We start from the raw sequence: 17,486 nt of genomic DNA, 5'->3' as shown, positions 1-17,486 counted from the left end.
TGCACCAGCTACAACTATGGGTGCAATTTGAAAATAGACGCCGATAATTTAATAAACAGTATTTAATGTTGTGGATTTTCAGCTTGTATATTCGTATATTGACGTTATACTGAGTATTAAATTGAGAGGTAGCCATGACTACAAGGGATTGCTCCAGGTCATCCAGGTAAGGTGTATAGAAATCTATCGCATGCTAATGCTCACTACGATTAAAGATCGAAAGGGAAAATCTTTCCTGAATCAAGTTTAGTATTTTTCGCGAGCTGTTGGATAGGTAAATACTTATAGCCTTAGCGATTTAAGACACTAGAGGTGCCTCTGTCTGGATGTCAGACTGATTTTGGCCCTGTTTTTGGGAGAAATATTCTTTAATCCTAATGTGATATTTTAGTGAAATGTGAAGTCATCAACACATGTGCGCTTGTAAATATTTTACATACAGCAGCATTTAAAGAATATTTCAAGAATGTATCGCAGCATTGCACGTCAGTATTGTATATTGGATAAAACGAGATATGCAGCTCCCATAGCTCATAGTGGAACCTGCATACCATGTAAAGGTGTGTTATGGTAATTTAAAAATAGATTCACTTATGGTTTGTAAACAATTAGTTTCAGTGTTTTAAATAAAATGTCACACAGAAAGAAAATTCAGTCTATCATTTGTAATTCAGTAAAATGTAAGATTTGGTCAAGGGTCTGAATACTTCTGCAAGGCACTGACGGGAGGACGTTTTTTTTTTTTTTAACAAAATGTACTCAGTGATCTGACGGATATCAGATAGGCTATCCCATATAAAAACATATTTAATAATCTGATATTTGTCCATCTAATACACAGGAGAGGGTACAGCTACCCAGATGTCAACCACTAACATGTAAAAACCTCCCAGTCTCTCTTTTTAAAATACTTGTACATGAAAAAATTACAGAAGATCTCGACTGTCTTTTGTGTGTTGATTTTTGTATACAGTCCCTCAAAATATCTTGGACCTGTGTATTGCAACTATGGTTAACTCCTTATCTTTTTTGCTTCACATTACTGGCTGTGGATTATAAGTGACCAAGTCTGCAAAAAAAGTAGAGCCATGAAGTTTAACTTCGAAAGTGTATTCATACTCCTGCAACCGACGAACCCACACGCGCCTATGCAAAAAGATAATGAAGTGACTTGGACACACCTACATAACACCCACAAGAATGATAGGCTACTGATGAGGAATGCAGTTCTCCTGACACAAACCTGTTTTCAGACTGGCACAAGGGTGGGTCATTAAGTTATTTTTCAAGCCTGCATATTCTGAGTAGAATGATTAAACTAAATATGTATTTCGGTTGCCGTTTATACTGATGTACTCCCGAATACATATATTTTAAATTTTGAAATCCTTTCATAAGCACTTTAAGTGAAATAAAATGATGGTAATCCCATGACGTAGTTGAACACTACGTTGTCAGTTCTTAAAAGTATAGATGTAGTTATTCGCCAATGTAATTGCATATTTCGTTCGAACCACGATAACATATTTTACGTCATAACCCAAATTATATGTACGACCCTGGTTTATTTGTTTTGTTTTGTTTTTTTTATCATCAAATATTCATTTTCATGATTTAGGGAACTCACTGTCCTAAGGAGGACGCCATTTCTCTGTAATTAAAGGCAGGCGCCTTGCGTTCGAAATGCTCTTGCGTGCGCGCGTCCGTGAAAGTTTCCAGCTATTGAAACGTGCGCGCTCATGCAGTGATCCGGAGCATCAGTCGTGAGGACCGTGGCGGGGGTGTAGGTAAAGGAATCAAGAGGGGGAGTGTCAGCGGTTTGTCATCTTCCTCGTTGGTCCCAGTTTAGTCATAGCTGTGGGTGCTTATGTGCAGTAATAATCTGCATATAACAGTCACAGTCGACAACTTACTAGAACAAGCACAGGGCAAACTTTTCATCGCGCTTTGGTAGACTGAAAGGTAAGAGGTTTTCCGTATTTTGACAGCTCCTCGTCAGTTGAAAAAAGTTCCAGCTATTTTACAAGCGAGATATTTGAGTAGTCTGGCTTTTTCATTTGTTAGTTTGCGAGCTAACAAACTGTTGGAGATTCCCCAAAGTTGGCTTGTGTTAGCTGGCAATTTAAGTTAGCTAATATACATAGCTAGGTACCTAAAGTTATGTTTCGACACTCCAGATGACGCGATAAGTTGCTAGTCCAGCTAGGTAACGTTAGCAAACAACCTCGTGGTTAATTTAAGCAATCAAACTGGTGGTGAGTCTTTCTGATCATGACTAGCTCGGATTCGAGCCAGCTAGGGAGGCATATCCTTATAAAGAACGCAATATTTGAACATCTACAGTATCTAGTTTGCTAGTTAGCTAAAGTTATTGTCAGTTAGCTAATATTAGCTCTTTTGTATCGGTTTAGCTACCTCGATTTGACTGTTCGGCAAGTTGAGGAATATCCCGGCTGCTTTATTTAGCAGTCCTAACGCCACTCTTTCGCTAGCTAGCAACAAAGCATTGTTTGCTTTATTCTGTTTTTGACGCTCAGAAATATCATGAAAGTGAACTAAGCAAATTTTGCGCGTGCGTGTGTGGGGCGGGGGGCGGCAGGCATACGTGTAATTATCTTAGGTTACCTGGAAAACGAAAAATGACAGGTTTAAACTGCGTCTGTTCAATCATCCGTTAAGATAACTCCACAGGTAACTACCGGTAATCTAGTCTAAAAATTGGGGTGTATACTTAGAAGGAACGCACCTTTGCAAAGAAAGTTGCAGACTGTTTTGAAATGTGAGCTTGAGTTTCACAGGATTGGTGACACTGCAAGCGGACGAGTTTATCAGTGAGACCATCTGTAGGCTGCGAAGTATTTCACAGACTTTGATCCAGAACGATTATCTCCTTTAGTAGAAGCTGCACTCCATACACTATTTTAAAAGGCATATTTGTGTTTTTCAAAAGAGCATTGATACATTGCCAGGGAACGTGTTTGACTGTGATCACGTTTCATGGACCAGTTTTCTAAGACGTTTCACTGTATTTCCAGACTCTTGAGGAGGTGCAGGGTTTCGATAGGCTTTATGTGTACTGAAAAGAGTTCATGGAGATTGGAAGGGTGGAGTAACCTCTTCTCTTTTTGTGACCCCTAAGGCATTTGTGGTAAGGGATTCTTCACAGGGCGAACAAAGTTAAGGCAGACAAGCAAGGCAGCTAACTTGCAGGGCTTCTTTGGCTTCTTTTCCTCCTAACACATATTTGAGCAAAATGCTTTTGTTTACCCAGCTTGCATGAGTTTTGATGTGTTAATGTGGAGCAGATCGTGGCCATTTGCATACAGAACTGTACCCCTGTGTGCAGTGTTACACAGCACTCTCATTGTTTTGATTGTTCGCAGGGACGGCAGCAGTGCTGTAATGTGTTTGTGCCTCGTTCCCACTGCAGGCTCTGTGAATATGACTATGCAGCAGATTGGCAGCCGCTACAATAAGGGTCAGTCTGTACACTCCAGTTGCAGGAGCTGCCCGGTTGTTTTGGACATTGTGTGGCCTGTGGTAATTGCCTAACAATCGATAAAAGAACGGCCAATAAATGCAGTGACTAAAGGTTGCAGGCCTAAATAGTGAAGCCAGCATTCTGCTTTCTTCTGCATGCCTGTTGCTGTATTTTGTATTAATGAGACGGCATAAAGAAAACCTGAAATGCTGTAAAGGGGCAGTGGTTTTAGATGACAAAATGGTCTTTTCCCCTGAGGGTTCTGGGATTCAGCCCTAGTTGGTACCAGTAACATAGTCGACCTCAATTGATCCAGGAAAAATCCATCCGTTGTAAATTGGCCACCAAATGTGTGGGATAGATGATAAAGCATTGTAAGTCACCCTGAATAAAGGTGTGTGTAAAAGTGACAGAACATAATGGTCAAGAAACATAATATGTCAAGAAACCTATTGGTATGGGTGGCTGTGTGTGTAGTATCACACTTTCAAACAGCTGCTTAAGGGGCTGAGTCATTTTTCCCCACAGTTGCTACTCTCTGCATCTGCCTGCAACAGTTGCCATTGCTGGTACAACTGAGGTCAACTGAGATCCCCAAAACTGTTTTATATGGCTGGCTGAATCTCTTGCTTATTACCATAGTAATGTGTAGACAGTGCAGGGGATTGCCCATTGGAACCTGATGGCTCAAAGGAATAGAGCCGAGTTACTGCTGCTGTGAGTAACGGGCTGATTGTTGGCACTTAAGTGAGCTTAAGGTTCTAAAGTACACTCTTCAGTGATTTTCCTCTGATTGCATTTTGGATGACTGCTACTGAAACATTTAATGAGCTTAGCTGGTATTAAGAAGTGGGCGTGTTCAGTAAGCCAGACTGCATAGAATAATTGCCTTATCTGGCAGGTCAAAAGGCCACTACCTTCCCATGTGGTGCAGTACTGACACAGGCTCGTTCTGTAGCTCTGCCAGTGCCAATGGTGCCCTTTAAATTAGTTGCATCATTACAGATTTAGAATACTTGTTTCCACTACTGTAAAAATACTTGATTTCCCAGAGATTCAAGTTCATGAATGCCAAATTGCAGCCTAAAGTACCCACTGGTCACCCATAAAAACATACCAGTCTGCGCTGTTTGGTTGCAGCAGACATAGTTTCTATGCAACAGCCAAATTATGATAGCGGCCTCACCAGGGTGTTGTCTGGTTTTTCATGGCCCACTTGTCCACAAGTTCTTTGCCAGACAGGGCAGAGCTGACTAGTCAATTCTTTGCTAATTAGATAAGTATCAGGCTTACTCAGGAAAGTATGAATTAAATGGCAACGTTTGCAGTTCTGCCTAAATCTTGTCCCTTGCCAATAAAGTGAAAGGGGCTTCAGCTCAGATTCAAGTTATTTCAGTGCTTTTTTGCAATTTTTTTTTCAGTACTTGCACAGCATGATGATTTTGATTTCGCTCATGATTTAAGTTCACGACAAACCTTCATGAGAGAGAACAACTCAACACTTGCTCAAAACTAGTCCAAAGTTTAGGGTAAAGCAATTGAATCTAGGTCTTCCCTCACTGTATGTGTATTTTTGCTAAGCGTCCCTCTCCATTATCCCTGTTGGCTGGTCATTGTCATGCTCTTGGGAGATACTGCTGCCTGTGGGCCTGTTAAAACATCTCTCAGTGCCTGATGATCAAACTGGCTGCCATGGCCTCTTTTGTTTATGCAAAGACTGTCGAGTATCACAAGAGTATCATGCCGTTACCACTACAGTGGTGAACTTCCTGTTACGTACAGGCTCAGATTTGCCATATTACTAACCAGTTGTCCTTTGTTAACCACAAGACTACAGTTCCTTCCTTGTTTTCCTCTCTGTCATCATAGTTCTGCCATTTGCACATACCTCCCTAACCATAGTTAACCTATGTTTAAAATAGCCGTGATTGTTGATCACGTTGTATTTCCATATCAGGATGGCGTACTGCCTGTGATTTTGGAGTGGTATTGGGCAGTGTGGCTGCTAGTGGAGTTATATAGTATCAATCACCAAGCAACATGTGAGAAACGACACAAAGTGTGGCAACAGCAGGTATGGTGTAGAAGACGTCATTGACTATAATGGAATGCAGCTGGGTTTTTTTTTTTTGGTTGTGGTATGTGTGTGGAAGGCATGTCAGGTGAGTCACCTGCTCCTCTCAGCCTGACTCTCTCGCTCTCTGCTCTGCTGGCAGGCTGGAGCATGTGGATGTCCTGCTGTAGCTGGCACTGTGTGGAAAGCACCGCCACCGCCACAGTGGAAGAAAACGGCAACACGCGGCGCCAGGCCTACACAAACTCGGGGTACAGTCCGTCCCCAACTGCCCCCGAACCATTGTGTAAGGCCTGTGGAGGACGTTTCAACACCATAGCTAGGAAGGTAAGGCCAACGCCAGTCTGTCTCCCACAGCTGCCAGGGAGGCGGCCACACTGGCACGTTAATCAGCCCTCGGTTTTACGCTGCTGTAAAAGGCTGTTGTCGCAGTTGTAAAGATTAAATGAAAACCAGTCGTTTTGTTTGTGGTTTTCGTTTGATAAGACCTGGCGCTGTGAAATGGAAATTATGAAGAGACTCTTTCACATACCCTGTCCATCTGTTGTCCAGAATGAAATCAAACATTGATTTATCACATTTTCCGAATGCGTGCTTTCGTCCTAGATCAGGAGTAAGACAGTGTCTGTGTAATGGCTCCGATGAAAGGAAGCCTCAGGAAGCAAATTATTGCCACCATAACAGACCAAAAAGTGCTGTGTCTGCTGCATAGCAGTTATCTGAAGTGTAATCTTCAGAGTTCTCTCTTAAAATGACAAGATGTTAGAAGACTGTGGCAATTTGAAAAAGGGAGTTCTTTCTTTGTTTCCACAATTAAGAATCTCCGGTCAGGTAAAAGAGAAGGATCACAACTTTTTAAAAAATAATTTGATTAGTTTATGTCCATATTCTGAGAAAAGATTGTGTTGTGTAGGTATTGGTCAGTATGGTAACTACAACAGACCTTTGGCTTACCAGTCCTACCAGATTTCACAATGGAGCTGCTCACTACACCGGCAGAGGAGTGAAAAGGGTATCAAATGTCTGTTTGACACCTTGTATCAGTGTTGCTTCTAATTGTCCTGTAACACAACCCAGCCTTCTCCATTGCAGTACATGCCACGTTTGTCACATTTCCTAACACACAGTGTTACATAATATACTACTCTGTACTATGGGCTCTGTAGCCCCCATAGCCTTTGATCAGAATAAGCACTACACTCTTTGCCCTTGACTTTGTTGTTACTTACAAAACACATGAGGTTAGGTGGATGATGAAGTGAGTTAAAAAGGTTGTAAGACACCGAAAGAGTAGCACTTACTCCAGCTGGCCACTCAACCATAAGGGTGAAAACGCATCACTTTCACATGTACTAAATTGTACTAAATTGGTTGTCTGCGAATGACTCAAAATGCAATCCAAGCAGTGTTGCTTTTTGAAAGAACCAATCAAAAATCAGGCTTTGTGCCTCATCTGCTGTAGCTTCCTTGGTCATTTTATTTTATTTTATCTTATTACTTCTGGCTTTGGTCGCTGCAGCTACACAACCATGGCCTTATCTACATCTACTTTGCACTTGTAGAACACCGAGATAGCCTTTTTCAGAGCCTCCTGGACTATGTACTGCACAGGTAACCCCCCTGTGTGTACAGCTGCTCAATAAACCTTAGAAGGGGGGTGAGCTTGAAGAGTGTTTTCCATCAGTTTCAATCCCACCATAATTCTAGTGTTAGGCATTTAACCAATACACCAGACGTTTTGGTGAAATAATGAGACTGATGGGAAAGGTTGAACATCCTGTCCCTGGATGTCTGAGAAAACCCTTTTCTGGGGCCGGTCTAGTACATCTTGCCAAACTATTTGGCTTTGAGGAGGAATATGGCTGCCATTGCCATGACTAAGAGCAGGAAGTGGCTTCTGGCATGCATGTTGGCCAATCTAGATCTGGGATTTTTCTGTTAACAAACTTGGTGTTAGCTCTTTGCCAGGAGCTCTTTGCCTTGAGACTTGTGTCTGACATTCTATCTTCTTGCATACTTTGTGGGCAATCTCAGTTGTTATGGACAACTGAACACCCATGACACACTGGAACCATAGGCATGACTGTGTGAATGGAATGAATGTGTCCCAGGCACACACAGATTGGAAAACAAGAAGAAAATTATGTCTGCTGTGGGCCTCATGGGTGCACTGTTTAATTTATCATATGAAAAAATGCTACTTCATTATATTAAGCCATTCTATTTCTGAAAGTCATTTTTTGGAACTTGCCTGTTGAAGTCTAGTATGCAACCAAGCTGGGAATCTACATAGTTTGACTGCATTTATAAGTGCTTAAATTGTGAGCTGAGTCAGGAGCACGACCCAGTATTACCTTTGAAACCATGCCAGATTGATACAATCGACATTACAGAATGCATTTATCTGTGACCAGAATTTAGCTATACAATAGCAGCTCCGGTGTCCTCTGAAGGAGCGTATGGGAAAGGATGCTGAGTGCGTTCCAGAGACGTTTTCACTAATGTGAGTTATTATTCTGGTAGCACTGCGCTTGCGCTCAGGTTTGTTTCTGTGGTGCTGGCTGACGCATCCCTTCCACCCGCAGCATGTCTGCGTGGACTGCAAGAAGAACTTCTGCGGCCGCTGCTCGGTACAGCTGGACCCCCGCCCACGCCTGTGCCACACCTGCCAGCGTTTCCACGGCACCTTCTTTGACCGGACAGAGCTGATGCGGCTGAAGGTGAAGGACCTGCGGGACTACCTGCACCTGCATGAGGTGCCCACGCAGATGTGCCGCGAGAAGGAGGAGCTGGTGGACCTGGTCCTGGGCCAGCAGACCCCCAGCAGCAGCGGCGGCAGCAGCGAGGCCACATCCCGGCCTCACACGCCCCCGCCGTACGCGGCTCCCAGCCCCGCAGCCCCCTCCACGCCTCCCAACCTGTCTCCCGCAGACCCCGAATTGGAGCCGCTCACTCAGGACAACCACCAGGTAAATCTAACTGGGCGGCGCCCGCGCAACAGTCTGTCTGATCCTGTCTGTGTGGCAGCGGTTTCTGTAGTGTTTGCATGTGTATCCAAACCACCCTGCCAGATGCCGGAGTCTGGATTGCTGACTCTGGCTTGGGTGTGTGTGCTAACTGATTGCGTGAGGCTGAAAGCATGGCGTGTTTAACCGAATGCGGGTGAATTTCGCTCCAGAGTCCGCCGGTGCCGGTGGACTCCAGCCAGGAGGAGGCACATGACACTGAGGTGGACATGGAGGTCCAGGGGGAACAGGAGTCCCAGGTACTGCATGGCCCCCTGAGCATGCCCCTGTTCCCTGTGTCCCTTTCCTCATACATGTCCATGGTGAGCCGGTCCATTTCATATAATGGGAAACCAGCGTTACAGGCCAGTGTCTGCGTTGAATGCAGGTTCCGAAAGGATTAAAAGGAGGTTAAAATGGTTTCCCGGGGAAGAAATGGTGTGCTACCCTGAGTAAACATTTGTAAAATTTGCATGCTCAGTGTGTGTGTAACCTGATCAAAAGTATTGTTCAGCCAGTAAATGTAGCATCAGTGTATCATAGCAAGTTGAAATGGGCTGAAATTTCGGACAGCAAAGATTTGGATGCTTGATTAAGAATTTTTTTCAGCTTCACTGCCTGACCATTTGCATATCAGATGTGTGCAGTTTAAGTACACTAGTAAGGTTGGTTGGTTGAAAGTAAGTCCAAACAGAGATACTAGCTGAACAGCAGCCAGTGGATTTGGTTCGCCAACAGTAGCAGCTCCATAAAGTCCAACAGTTTATGGACAATGGACTGTAGGTATTCTTACTGTGGAAGCAACTCTTGACTTGGTACCTGCCACATTAATATGCATGCTATTTCCCTTTGAGACTGCACAGAGACCAGCACAAACTGGCCCACTTTTCAAACCTCTTATTTTACTTCAAACTCTGTGGGTCTCGTTATGTTTCACTTCAAATCATGGGAAAACTACAGCAGTGTTATGTCCTTTCCTTTCTAATAAGTGCCAATTCCTGTTTACATAACATAGTTTTTTAAAATGGTGATTGAACATGAAAAAGCTAATATAGTTTAGAATTTTGAAGGCTGAATCAGTCTTTCAGTTCAACATTAATGGCATATTAAATTTTGTATAAATGAAATCGCCTGAAAATGAATCCAAATGCAGGATGTGGCCTCCTTTCTTTACACAGAATGAATCCTTTTGTCAATGGCAAATTAAGCATGACAGGCCTTGTCAATTCAGACCAATATGCATAATGTATGAATTCGTGGAATAAGAATAAGGGGTATTTAAAATAACATTAAAAAAATCATTTTGCTAAAAGGTGTATTGATATTAAAGTACTTTCATTGTGGATTATTGTTGTACTTTTATCATGACATACTCTCAGTGTTAGCAAGATAAAAATGACTCAAAGGCTACAGATGATCTGTGACAATTAGGCAGGAATATGTAATTGCATGTCAGCCTAGAAGTAATGTCTTGGAACAAACATGCTGACTTGTTTCATGGTGCCAAATCTGGTTTTACATTTTTCTCATCCACCTGTGGATAGGCCCATTGTCATTGGATGAATGTCTCATTTCCTCTTCACCAGAGAGAAACTTTGATTACAGTCAGCCTGGAGTTTTTCTGTCAGGGCTGCTAGCAATCAGAAAGACCATCTCTCCAAACCACAAGTCATTTTTAGTGGTACAGGGGTGTTTTTCCTTTCTACGGAAAGACCATTTCTAGTCTGTAACCACTGTGGTTACACTATGGGATGAGGGTGGGAAAAAAAACCACTATGGTCACATGTCAACATTGGCTATTTGTGTAAAAGGATCTCACTGTTCTTCACGGTGACATGCTTCCAGCATGACGGATGTTATTGTAATTTGAAGGTCTTGAGATTAATTGTCTTTATACTGATACCAAAGTGTTTTCCCTGTTATGACCGTAGTTTCTCCTGATTCGAAACCTGGTCCCAAAGTCTCCTGGCACAATCTTCATTCTTTCTATAAAATTTATGACCCACTCTAGCTGTTTTTTGAGTAAAAAAAAAGGGGGGGGGCATTTCTCAGTTCAGAAGTAGTTAATCAGACTACTTTTTAAATGAGGTAAATATAAAAAGGGACACCTCATGCTCCACTTTGCCTTCCCTGGAGGGCTTCTCACCACCACTGGTGCTGTGGAAATTGTTTGCCGCTCCTTAATGTTGCTGGACAGAGTGCTGTAGACATGCAGCAGCGATCTTATGGGAGGTAAAGTTATTGTTATGAATTTCATTGCCCTCATTGTGCATGCACATAGTGTTGTCTTGTGTCCTGGCAACCTTTTAATTGACCCTTGCTCCACCAGTCTTCATAAAACTGTTGAATCTAAAACGCTGACACCAACTTAGGCCCTCTCTTTTTATTTACATATACACCCTAGATAAAATTGATGTTTACAGTTGATGGTGGGCCCCTAAGTCATACATTTCCCAAGTTATTTGACAATAGCTTAGTGGTTATCGACTAAGCTATTACACATTATGGTATAATGGTATAATAACGAACTACTTCCGGAAAGAAGTTTACCACCTACTCCACGGTCTGGGGTTACCATGGGTATTTTGATGATGGTTTTTCAGTGTGGAATTCTTAGTACCATGGAGCACAGCACTGCCAAATTGCCCACAGGGGACATTTTGTGGTTTCTTTTGTCCTGCACAAAGTGTGCAGTAGTGCTGTGCTGGATGAGTGCAGATTTCATTTTGACACGGTCAGTGACAAAATCAGGGAAGTATTCTATTTCTGTTTTTGTTACACAACATTTCCCTGAAATGGGAGTCTTGAAATACCCCCTCATGGCCTTTGTGTTGACTCCTCTCTGCCCCCCAGTCCTCGGACACGGAGGAGACGGGGGCGCTGGGGCGCAGGGCCTCGCTGTCCAACCTGAGCGGGGTGGAGGACATCGAGGCCCTCAGCGTGCGGCAGCTGAAGGAGATCCTCGCCCGCAACTTTGTCAACTACAAGGGCTGCTGCGAGAAGTGGGAGCTGATGGAGAGAGTCACCCGCCTCTACAACGATCAGAAAGACCTGCACAACCTGGGTGAGTCTCACACCTGGGCTTTTCCAGCCAAAATACGCATGTGGCCACTTGCTTTTCATCTTTGTTTCACCATGTGCATAACTGTCTGAAAAGCCTTGCATTGTGTAAAAATGCTTGCATATAAGAAAATTTGCCAGTATGAATGTAATGTTGTATAAATCTATCTGAAATAAAAAGATATTAAATCAAATATATAAAATGTATTTTCTGTTTTTTTTACAGTTTCAAAAACTGGAAACAAAACAGGTGAGCAGAGTTCCTAATAAAGTGCAAGAGGGAGATAATTAACCTTCTTCACAGTTAGGCTTGACTCCACCTCTAATACAGAGAAATGAATGTGAAACATGAGTAGATGACTTCAGTAGATTTAGGTGTGTGTGTGTGTGTGAGAGAGTGAGAAAGGCTGACCTGGGGCCTATTCTCTGTGTTCCCAGACCCCCCTGGGGCCCCCCAGCTGGAGGAGAACCTGTGCAAGATCTGCATGGACCTGCCCATCGACTGCGTGCTGCTGGAGTGCGGCCACATGGTCACCTGCACCAAGTGCGGCAAGCGAATGAGCGAGTGCCCCATCTGCAGGCAGTACGTGGTGCGGGCCGTGCACGTCTTCCGGTCCTGATGCGCGCGCACGTGCGCATGGAGACCCGGGCGGGGGCACAAGCGTGGACTTTCCAGAGACGCCTCCCGTGTCCCTTCTGACTCTCACATTAACACGCACACGCCAGAGCCTCGCTCAGTTCCAGGACTCTCTCATCCCACCAACCACCCTGTGCTGGACCCCTGATGGAAGTTTCTGACACCATCAGGTGCTCTGTCCATTCATCCCTGCCAGAACAGTCAGTTTCTGACCCTGACTTTCACTAAAGAGCAGCTCACTCACTGCGTTTGCTCTCCTTAGTAAGCAGGCAATAAACCAAGGAATCTTAGCAGTGACATTATCACGTCTCGACATCGATACTGAAGTCTGTGTGACTTTGCTCTGTTACCCGGTAGCGAGGAGTGCAGTGAGACAGCCCTTGCTGCTGCTTGCCTGAGAGGGGGGGGTGAAAGTGAATTAGGGTATCGCAGACTCCCTGCAGTGGTAGCAACACCCGGAGGGCTCTGGAGACAGGGTCTGTAAGCCCTGTTTCAGCCCTTAATGAAACAGCTTACATTTCTGCTCTCTCGCATTAACAGGAAGTGTGTATGCATCATGGGAGAGGAGGGGAGGGGAGGGGAGGGGAGAGGAGAGGCAGTGCGTCCTGGAAAGTACATGCACAAACTTGTAGATGAACAAGCCGGTCTATAAATAGCACTGTATGCAGCCACCAGCGCGGTGCTGACAGCTCCATAATGACCACTCATACAGCAGGGCTCATTGCACTGTTGCCGTCTTGTCCCACTGGGTTAAACCCTTTTGAAGATTAGGGGCTTTCTCCAGGCTGCAGTGTACATCCTGCACAGATCCCATGTGGCTAATCTTTGTCCTGCAGGTGCAAAGGGCTTTGCTACGGCACAGCTGGGCACTGTTTAGCAGGAAGTTCTGCCGTATTGGCTACAGTGTGGAGCAAAGTCTAATAATAATTATGTCAATACCTTTGAGCCAGACTTGCCAGCATACTCGTCTGGTACTCACCCGGTCCTCATGCTCGTCGCTGTGTTAGATGAGTATCTTGCAAAACAACACTTAATTACGTTTGAAATACTAATGCACTAAAGTCACTCAAACATATAATATGCAGTTAGAATGCCGACAGACTGGAAAGCATGCAATGGATTAATCAGGGTTAACATTGTCAGTGATTTTCAAACGCGCTGGATGTCCTGTTTAGCTGTTCCCACCTCGGTCGTCTTACCTCATTTTTGTATGTGTGGAACAAGAAGTCTGTGCTAAATGCTTCCCTTCAAATCCCTCAACAACCACTACCACTGCCCGCTAAGTAACTACACTGGAGCTCCACTGAAAGAGTCAAATTCTACGCAGTATGTTTCTGAGAGCAGAGAACCTGAATTACACCTACGTGCTACGTGCACGAGTCTACGTGCTCATTTTAAAACCATTCTGCTGATGATGTCGTCTTATTGCAGTATTATGTTGATTCAATTATGAGAATTTTGCTCTGTACAGAAATGTGAAACCTGAGTATTGGCGAAACATACCCTTGAATACGCTGTAAAGGAAGTGGACAAAAGTTAATCAGCCACCCAAATTAGCAAGGATAGTGATACATTATTCTAAATTTGCAAATGGTTTCAACTGTGCAGTGTGCTCAAGAACTATATTATTTGGGTTGTATCTTCGGTGAGAGAAAAATGTATGCTGTGTTTGCTTTTCTGCATGCTTTCAAACTGAGGACATAAGATCATTCAAAACCTGCATCATTCAGCTTTGTTTAAGGTGAAAGGTTAAAGCTCAGTTACAGATGGTGTCTGTCCTTGTCTTAAGTTATTTTGAGTTGTCTTAAGTATTATAAGTTCAGTGAATGTTGTTCCAGGTAAAATGTGTGTGGATGGAGTATAGCTTTTCTGTTTTTGATGCATGCGTGTCTGTTTCATGGCAGAGACTGCCTCGGGGGCATTCTCTCTCTCTGTCTTTGCGGATCTTGTCCTAGAGCCTCTGTCTGACTGTATTGAATGTCTGAGTCACCAGCAACTAAATGCATTCCTATGCCGTGACCGCAGAGGTACCAAAAGCCTTCTTTTTGTTCGACAGTTAAATCCATTCAAGTTGTGTGTCATTAGCGATTTTACCACTTATCACTCTGGGGGTGAACACATAAAGCATGTCGTATTAATTCCTGAGTCAAAAGAAATTTGGGTCAGTTCGCCAAAATAACTCTGCAAGTGTACACAGTAACCGTCTGTACTGCGCACGTAGTACTGTCGGTGCTATAAACAGCTCATGGTTATTTGGCTTTAAGGATGCTTGCCCTTGTTCATACCCTGCGTTCAGTGTTTAAATACATTGTGGTGTTCCGTAAAAACAAGTGCTTTTTGCTCAGGTGAGCCTGAAGCGCACGGCACAATGCATGGAGAAAGGCTTCTGTGTGGGCCGCAAGTGACTTCACCCTCAGAACACTGAAGCGGAATGAAGTGCTGGCCATCAGACAAACCTGGCTGTCTTTCAGTGGGGTCCCCCTCATCTGAACCCTTGCCACGTGGAAGAGCTTGTCTGTCAAGTGGCCTTTGCAACACCAGCACTTTAAACCAAGCCAACACTCAGGAGTGATCAATAATTCTTTCCAGTGCCGCTGTTGACATTTTTAGCAGATATCAGATAAGCCGCTGTTTTTATGAAAGGACGTTTCATTGTGTTTGTTTCCAAGAACAAAACACTTCATGAAGGCCAGGTCCCGCTTCACAGCAAGTGGTGCCTGAGCGAAATGCTTGGTAAGAACAGCTGTGAGAACATGCCGCCAAGGATTTGCACTGTCTTGGTTCTAATGGCAGCATTTGACTAAATCCATAAATGATGATATATTGCCGTTTAGCTGTATGATTGCAAACTGGCAGATTTGGTCATTTGTCACAGACATGTTTCTCATTTCTTTAATTGTGAAAATTGGAATCATTAAATCGGAAGACCTTCTGCAACAAGGGAATCCTAATTATCACTGCTGTTCATAACGTAGGGGTAATATTATTTGATATTTGCCCTAAATGGATACAGTGGCCTACAGAGTGAATGTGTGTGTATGTATATGTGTGTGTTTGTGTACTTATGTGATTGCGTGTCTGGAGGGGGGCAGGTGAGCCCCTGTTCTACCATTTTTGATTTATGAGGACTAATATTTCCCTGGAAATTAATTTAACTTCTGTGGCCTTTTCAAAGAGAGGTGGCCATTTTAACCCTCTCACTGCGTTTTCAGTTCAGATGGACATTGTAATGCATCATTGTCTGTTCAAAAGTGCCATGCACACTGTTTGACGTTGGAAGTGTTGTCAACTTTGATTTAAAGGAATACATGTACCAGACTACAATTTTCTGTCTGACAGCTATTTTCAAAACTGTAGGCCCAGGTCTAGTCTAACTGCAGTGGTCATTGTCCTCACCACCATTGCACAACTGAGGAAATGTGGACAAACCACATATCAGCATAATGTACTGTAAATATCCACATGCATTTTGAGAACACAAACAATAAGTAGAACAGCTTGCTCTTGGAAAACTGTCTGAAAGGCATTTGGCATTTTTCCTATTGACAAAATAGGGTGGGAAGGAATTTGTGTTGGATATTGCGTCTGCATTATTTTTGTTATATTTAGATTGTAAATTTATTTTCTTATGCCACTGTGAGCACTTCATGTGAAGATGATCCAAACCCACATAAAAATAAGTTTTGTGTTTTTCAGAGGATTTCTGGTGCTTGTATGTGATGATGCGAGAGTTTTGTTGAAGATCTTAGATTTAAGCAACAGTTTGAGCCAAATTTGCTAGATGCTTGATGAAATAGAGATGGCTAAACAATGAGTGAGCAGATAGGGTTTAAAATTCTGAGAAAATGTATAAATATTTTTTGAATGTCTGAAAAAATACATTACCAAATCTACCTTTTTTCTGTTGTGCAGAGATTTTGGTTGACATTTTTATATTAATAAAAGTTAACTTCAATAAACTGATGTCTTCATTGTTTTCTCAGTTTAGACAGTGAAAATGTGTCAAATAAATAGTTAAAAAATGCTACTGTACAATGGTTTGTTTTTGTTACTCTTGTCTTAATGTATCAAGTATTGCTGCTCATCTTGCCAGGTCTTTTGCAAAAGCAACTTTATTCTCAATGAGATTGGTTAAATGACGGTTAAATAAAGTCAATATATGGAGTAGACTGATATGACAGGCTCGTCCAGTCTAAAGGTGTAGGTCTGTAATCGTAACATTGAAAAATTTGATGTGTTGTACACTTAATTTTTTTTTTTTTTTTTAACAGATTCCATTCTTACCAATGTTCATTTTTCCCAGTGCTTGTAATTTAATTTTCAGTGTGATGTGCACAGAAGTTACTCTGAGTAAACATCAACCAGGTTTAAATATCAGACACGATGTCTGACCCCAGTGGTACTTCTGAATCTCCCTCTAGCAGGAGGCGCAAGGCAGTGGCTTTGAATTCACAACGCAGCCCATTACAGATCAACATCAATCAGATGGAAGGCATTCTAGGTGCTCATCTCCCAGACTCACTATATAAACCAGGATCAGAAACAGGCAGGAAGTCGGACATCTGTGTCTTCATTGTTTTGAATTCCTGGAGGGTGGAACCCGGTCCCAGAGTTCCGAGCATTGTTGTTATGGCTGCATACGGATTCCTGGAAAGGATGTCATTTTCGACCAGAACAATTCTAAGCAGAACAGAAACGCTGTCTTCACCAGATTGTGGTCTCAGCAATAGGCTGTCCCAAGATGGTGAAAACTGATCTGCTTGGGTGTTGCTTGTCCACAGAGCTCACAAACCTGAAGAGCTTGCTGAGTATTGACCTTACTACATTGCTTGTTGCCACAATAGGAATACTGATTTAAACCCTTTGCTAAAACTCCTGAAATCTAAATAGCCATTCATGTTATTACAATCCCAGTCTTGAAAAAGAGACAGACAAAATAACTAACCTTTATGTTTTGGAACAGAATACCCTTAATAGCGTTATGGTGTCTGGCGTCTTCTATACATGGCTGTGATACATAGTGTAAAATTAACCTGAAACTCATCTGCAGTCTTACGTCGGACATATATCAGTTGGCCTCTTAAGCTGTAGATACCTTATCTATAATTTAAACTATCTTATGAAAGGAAAAGTGTTCTTGTATGCAGATAAATGGAAAGAATGTAATTAGGTTGTGGCAACATGGCTGCTATGCTATAAAGACAAGCTGCAAGTGAACTTATTTTTAAT

The 17,486-nt window shown here is 42.9% G+C and overlaps 1 protein-coding gene across 3 annotated transcripts; it reads left to right on the top strand.

The window, feature by feature from the left end:
• Positions 1-16,162, top strand: zgc:171740 (uncharacterized protein LOC795694 homolog). Of its 3 annotated transcripts, none has more exons than XM_036524228.1 (7): positions 1-166; positions 5,698-5,882; positions 8,141-8,524; positions 8,734-8,820; positions 11,414-11,624; positions 11,847-11,870; positions 12,059-16,162. In XM_036524228.1, the coding sequence occupies exons 2-7, from the start codon at positions 5,706-5,708 to the stop codon at positions 12,238-12,240; spliced, it is 1,065 nt and encodes a 354-aa protein (XP_036380121.1). In that variant the 5' UTR covers positions 1-166; positions 5,698-5,705; the 3' UTR covers positions 12,241-16,162. The 3 variants fall into 3 exon arrangements, with proteins under 3 accessions (XP_036380121.1, XP_036380120.1, XP_036380122.1); XM_036524227.1 differs by lacking the exon at positions 1-166 and adding an exon at positions 1,767-1,962; XM_036524229.1 differs by lacking the exons at positions 1-166; positions 8,734-8,820 and adding an exon at positions 1,767-1,962.
• Positions 16,163-17,486: the final 1,324 nt, after the last annotated feature.

This window comes from Megalops cyprinoides, chromosome 3 (genome assembly GCF_013368585.1).
Source record: "Megalops cyprinoides isolate fMegCyp1 chromosome 3, fMegCyp1.pri, whole genome shotgun sequence".
NCBI lineage: Eukaryota > Metazoa > Chordata > Actinopteri > Elopiformes > Megalopidae > Megalops > Megalops cyprinoides.
The sequence above is the reverse complement of the archived record's forward strand: the minus strand, read 5'-3'. Positions and strand labels throughout refer to the sequence as shown.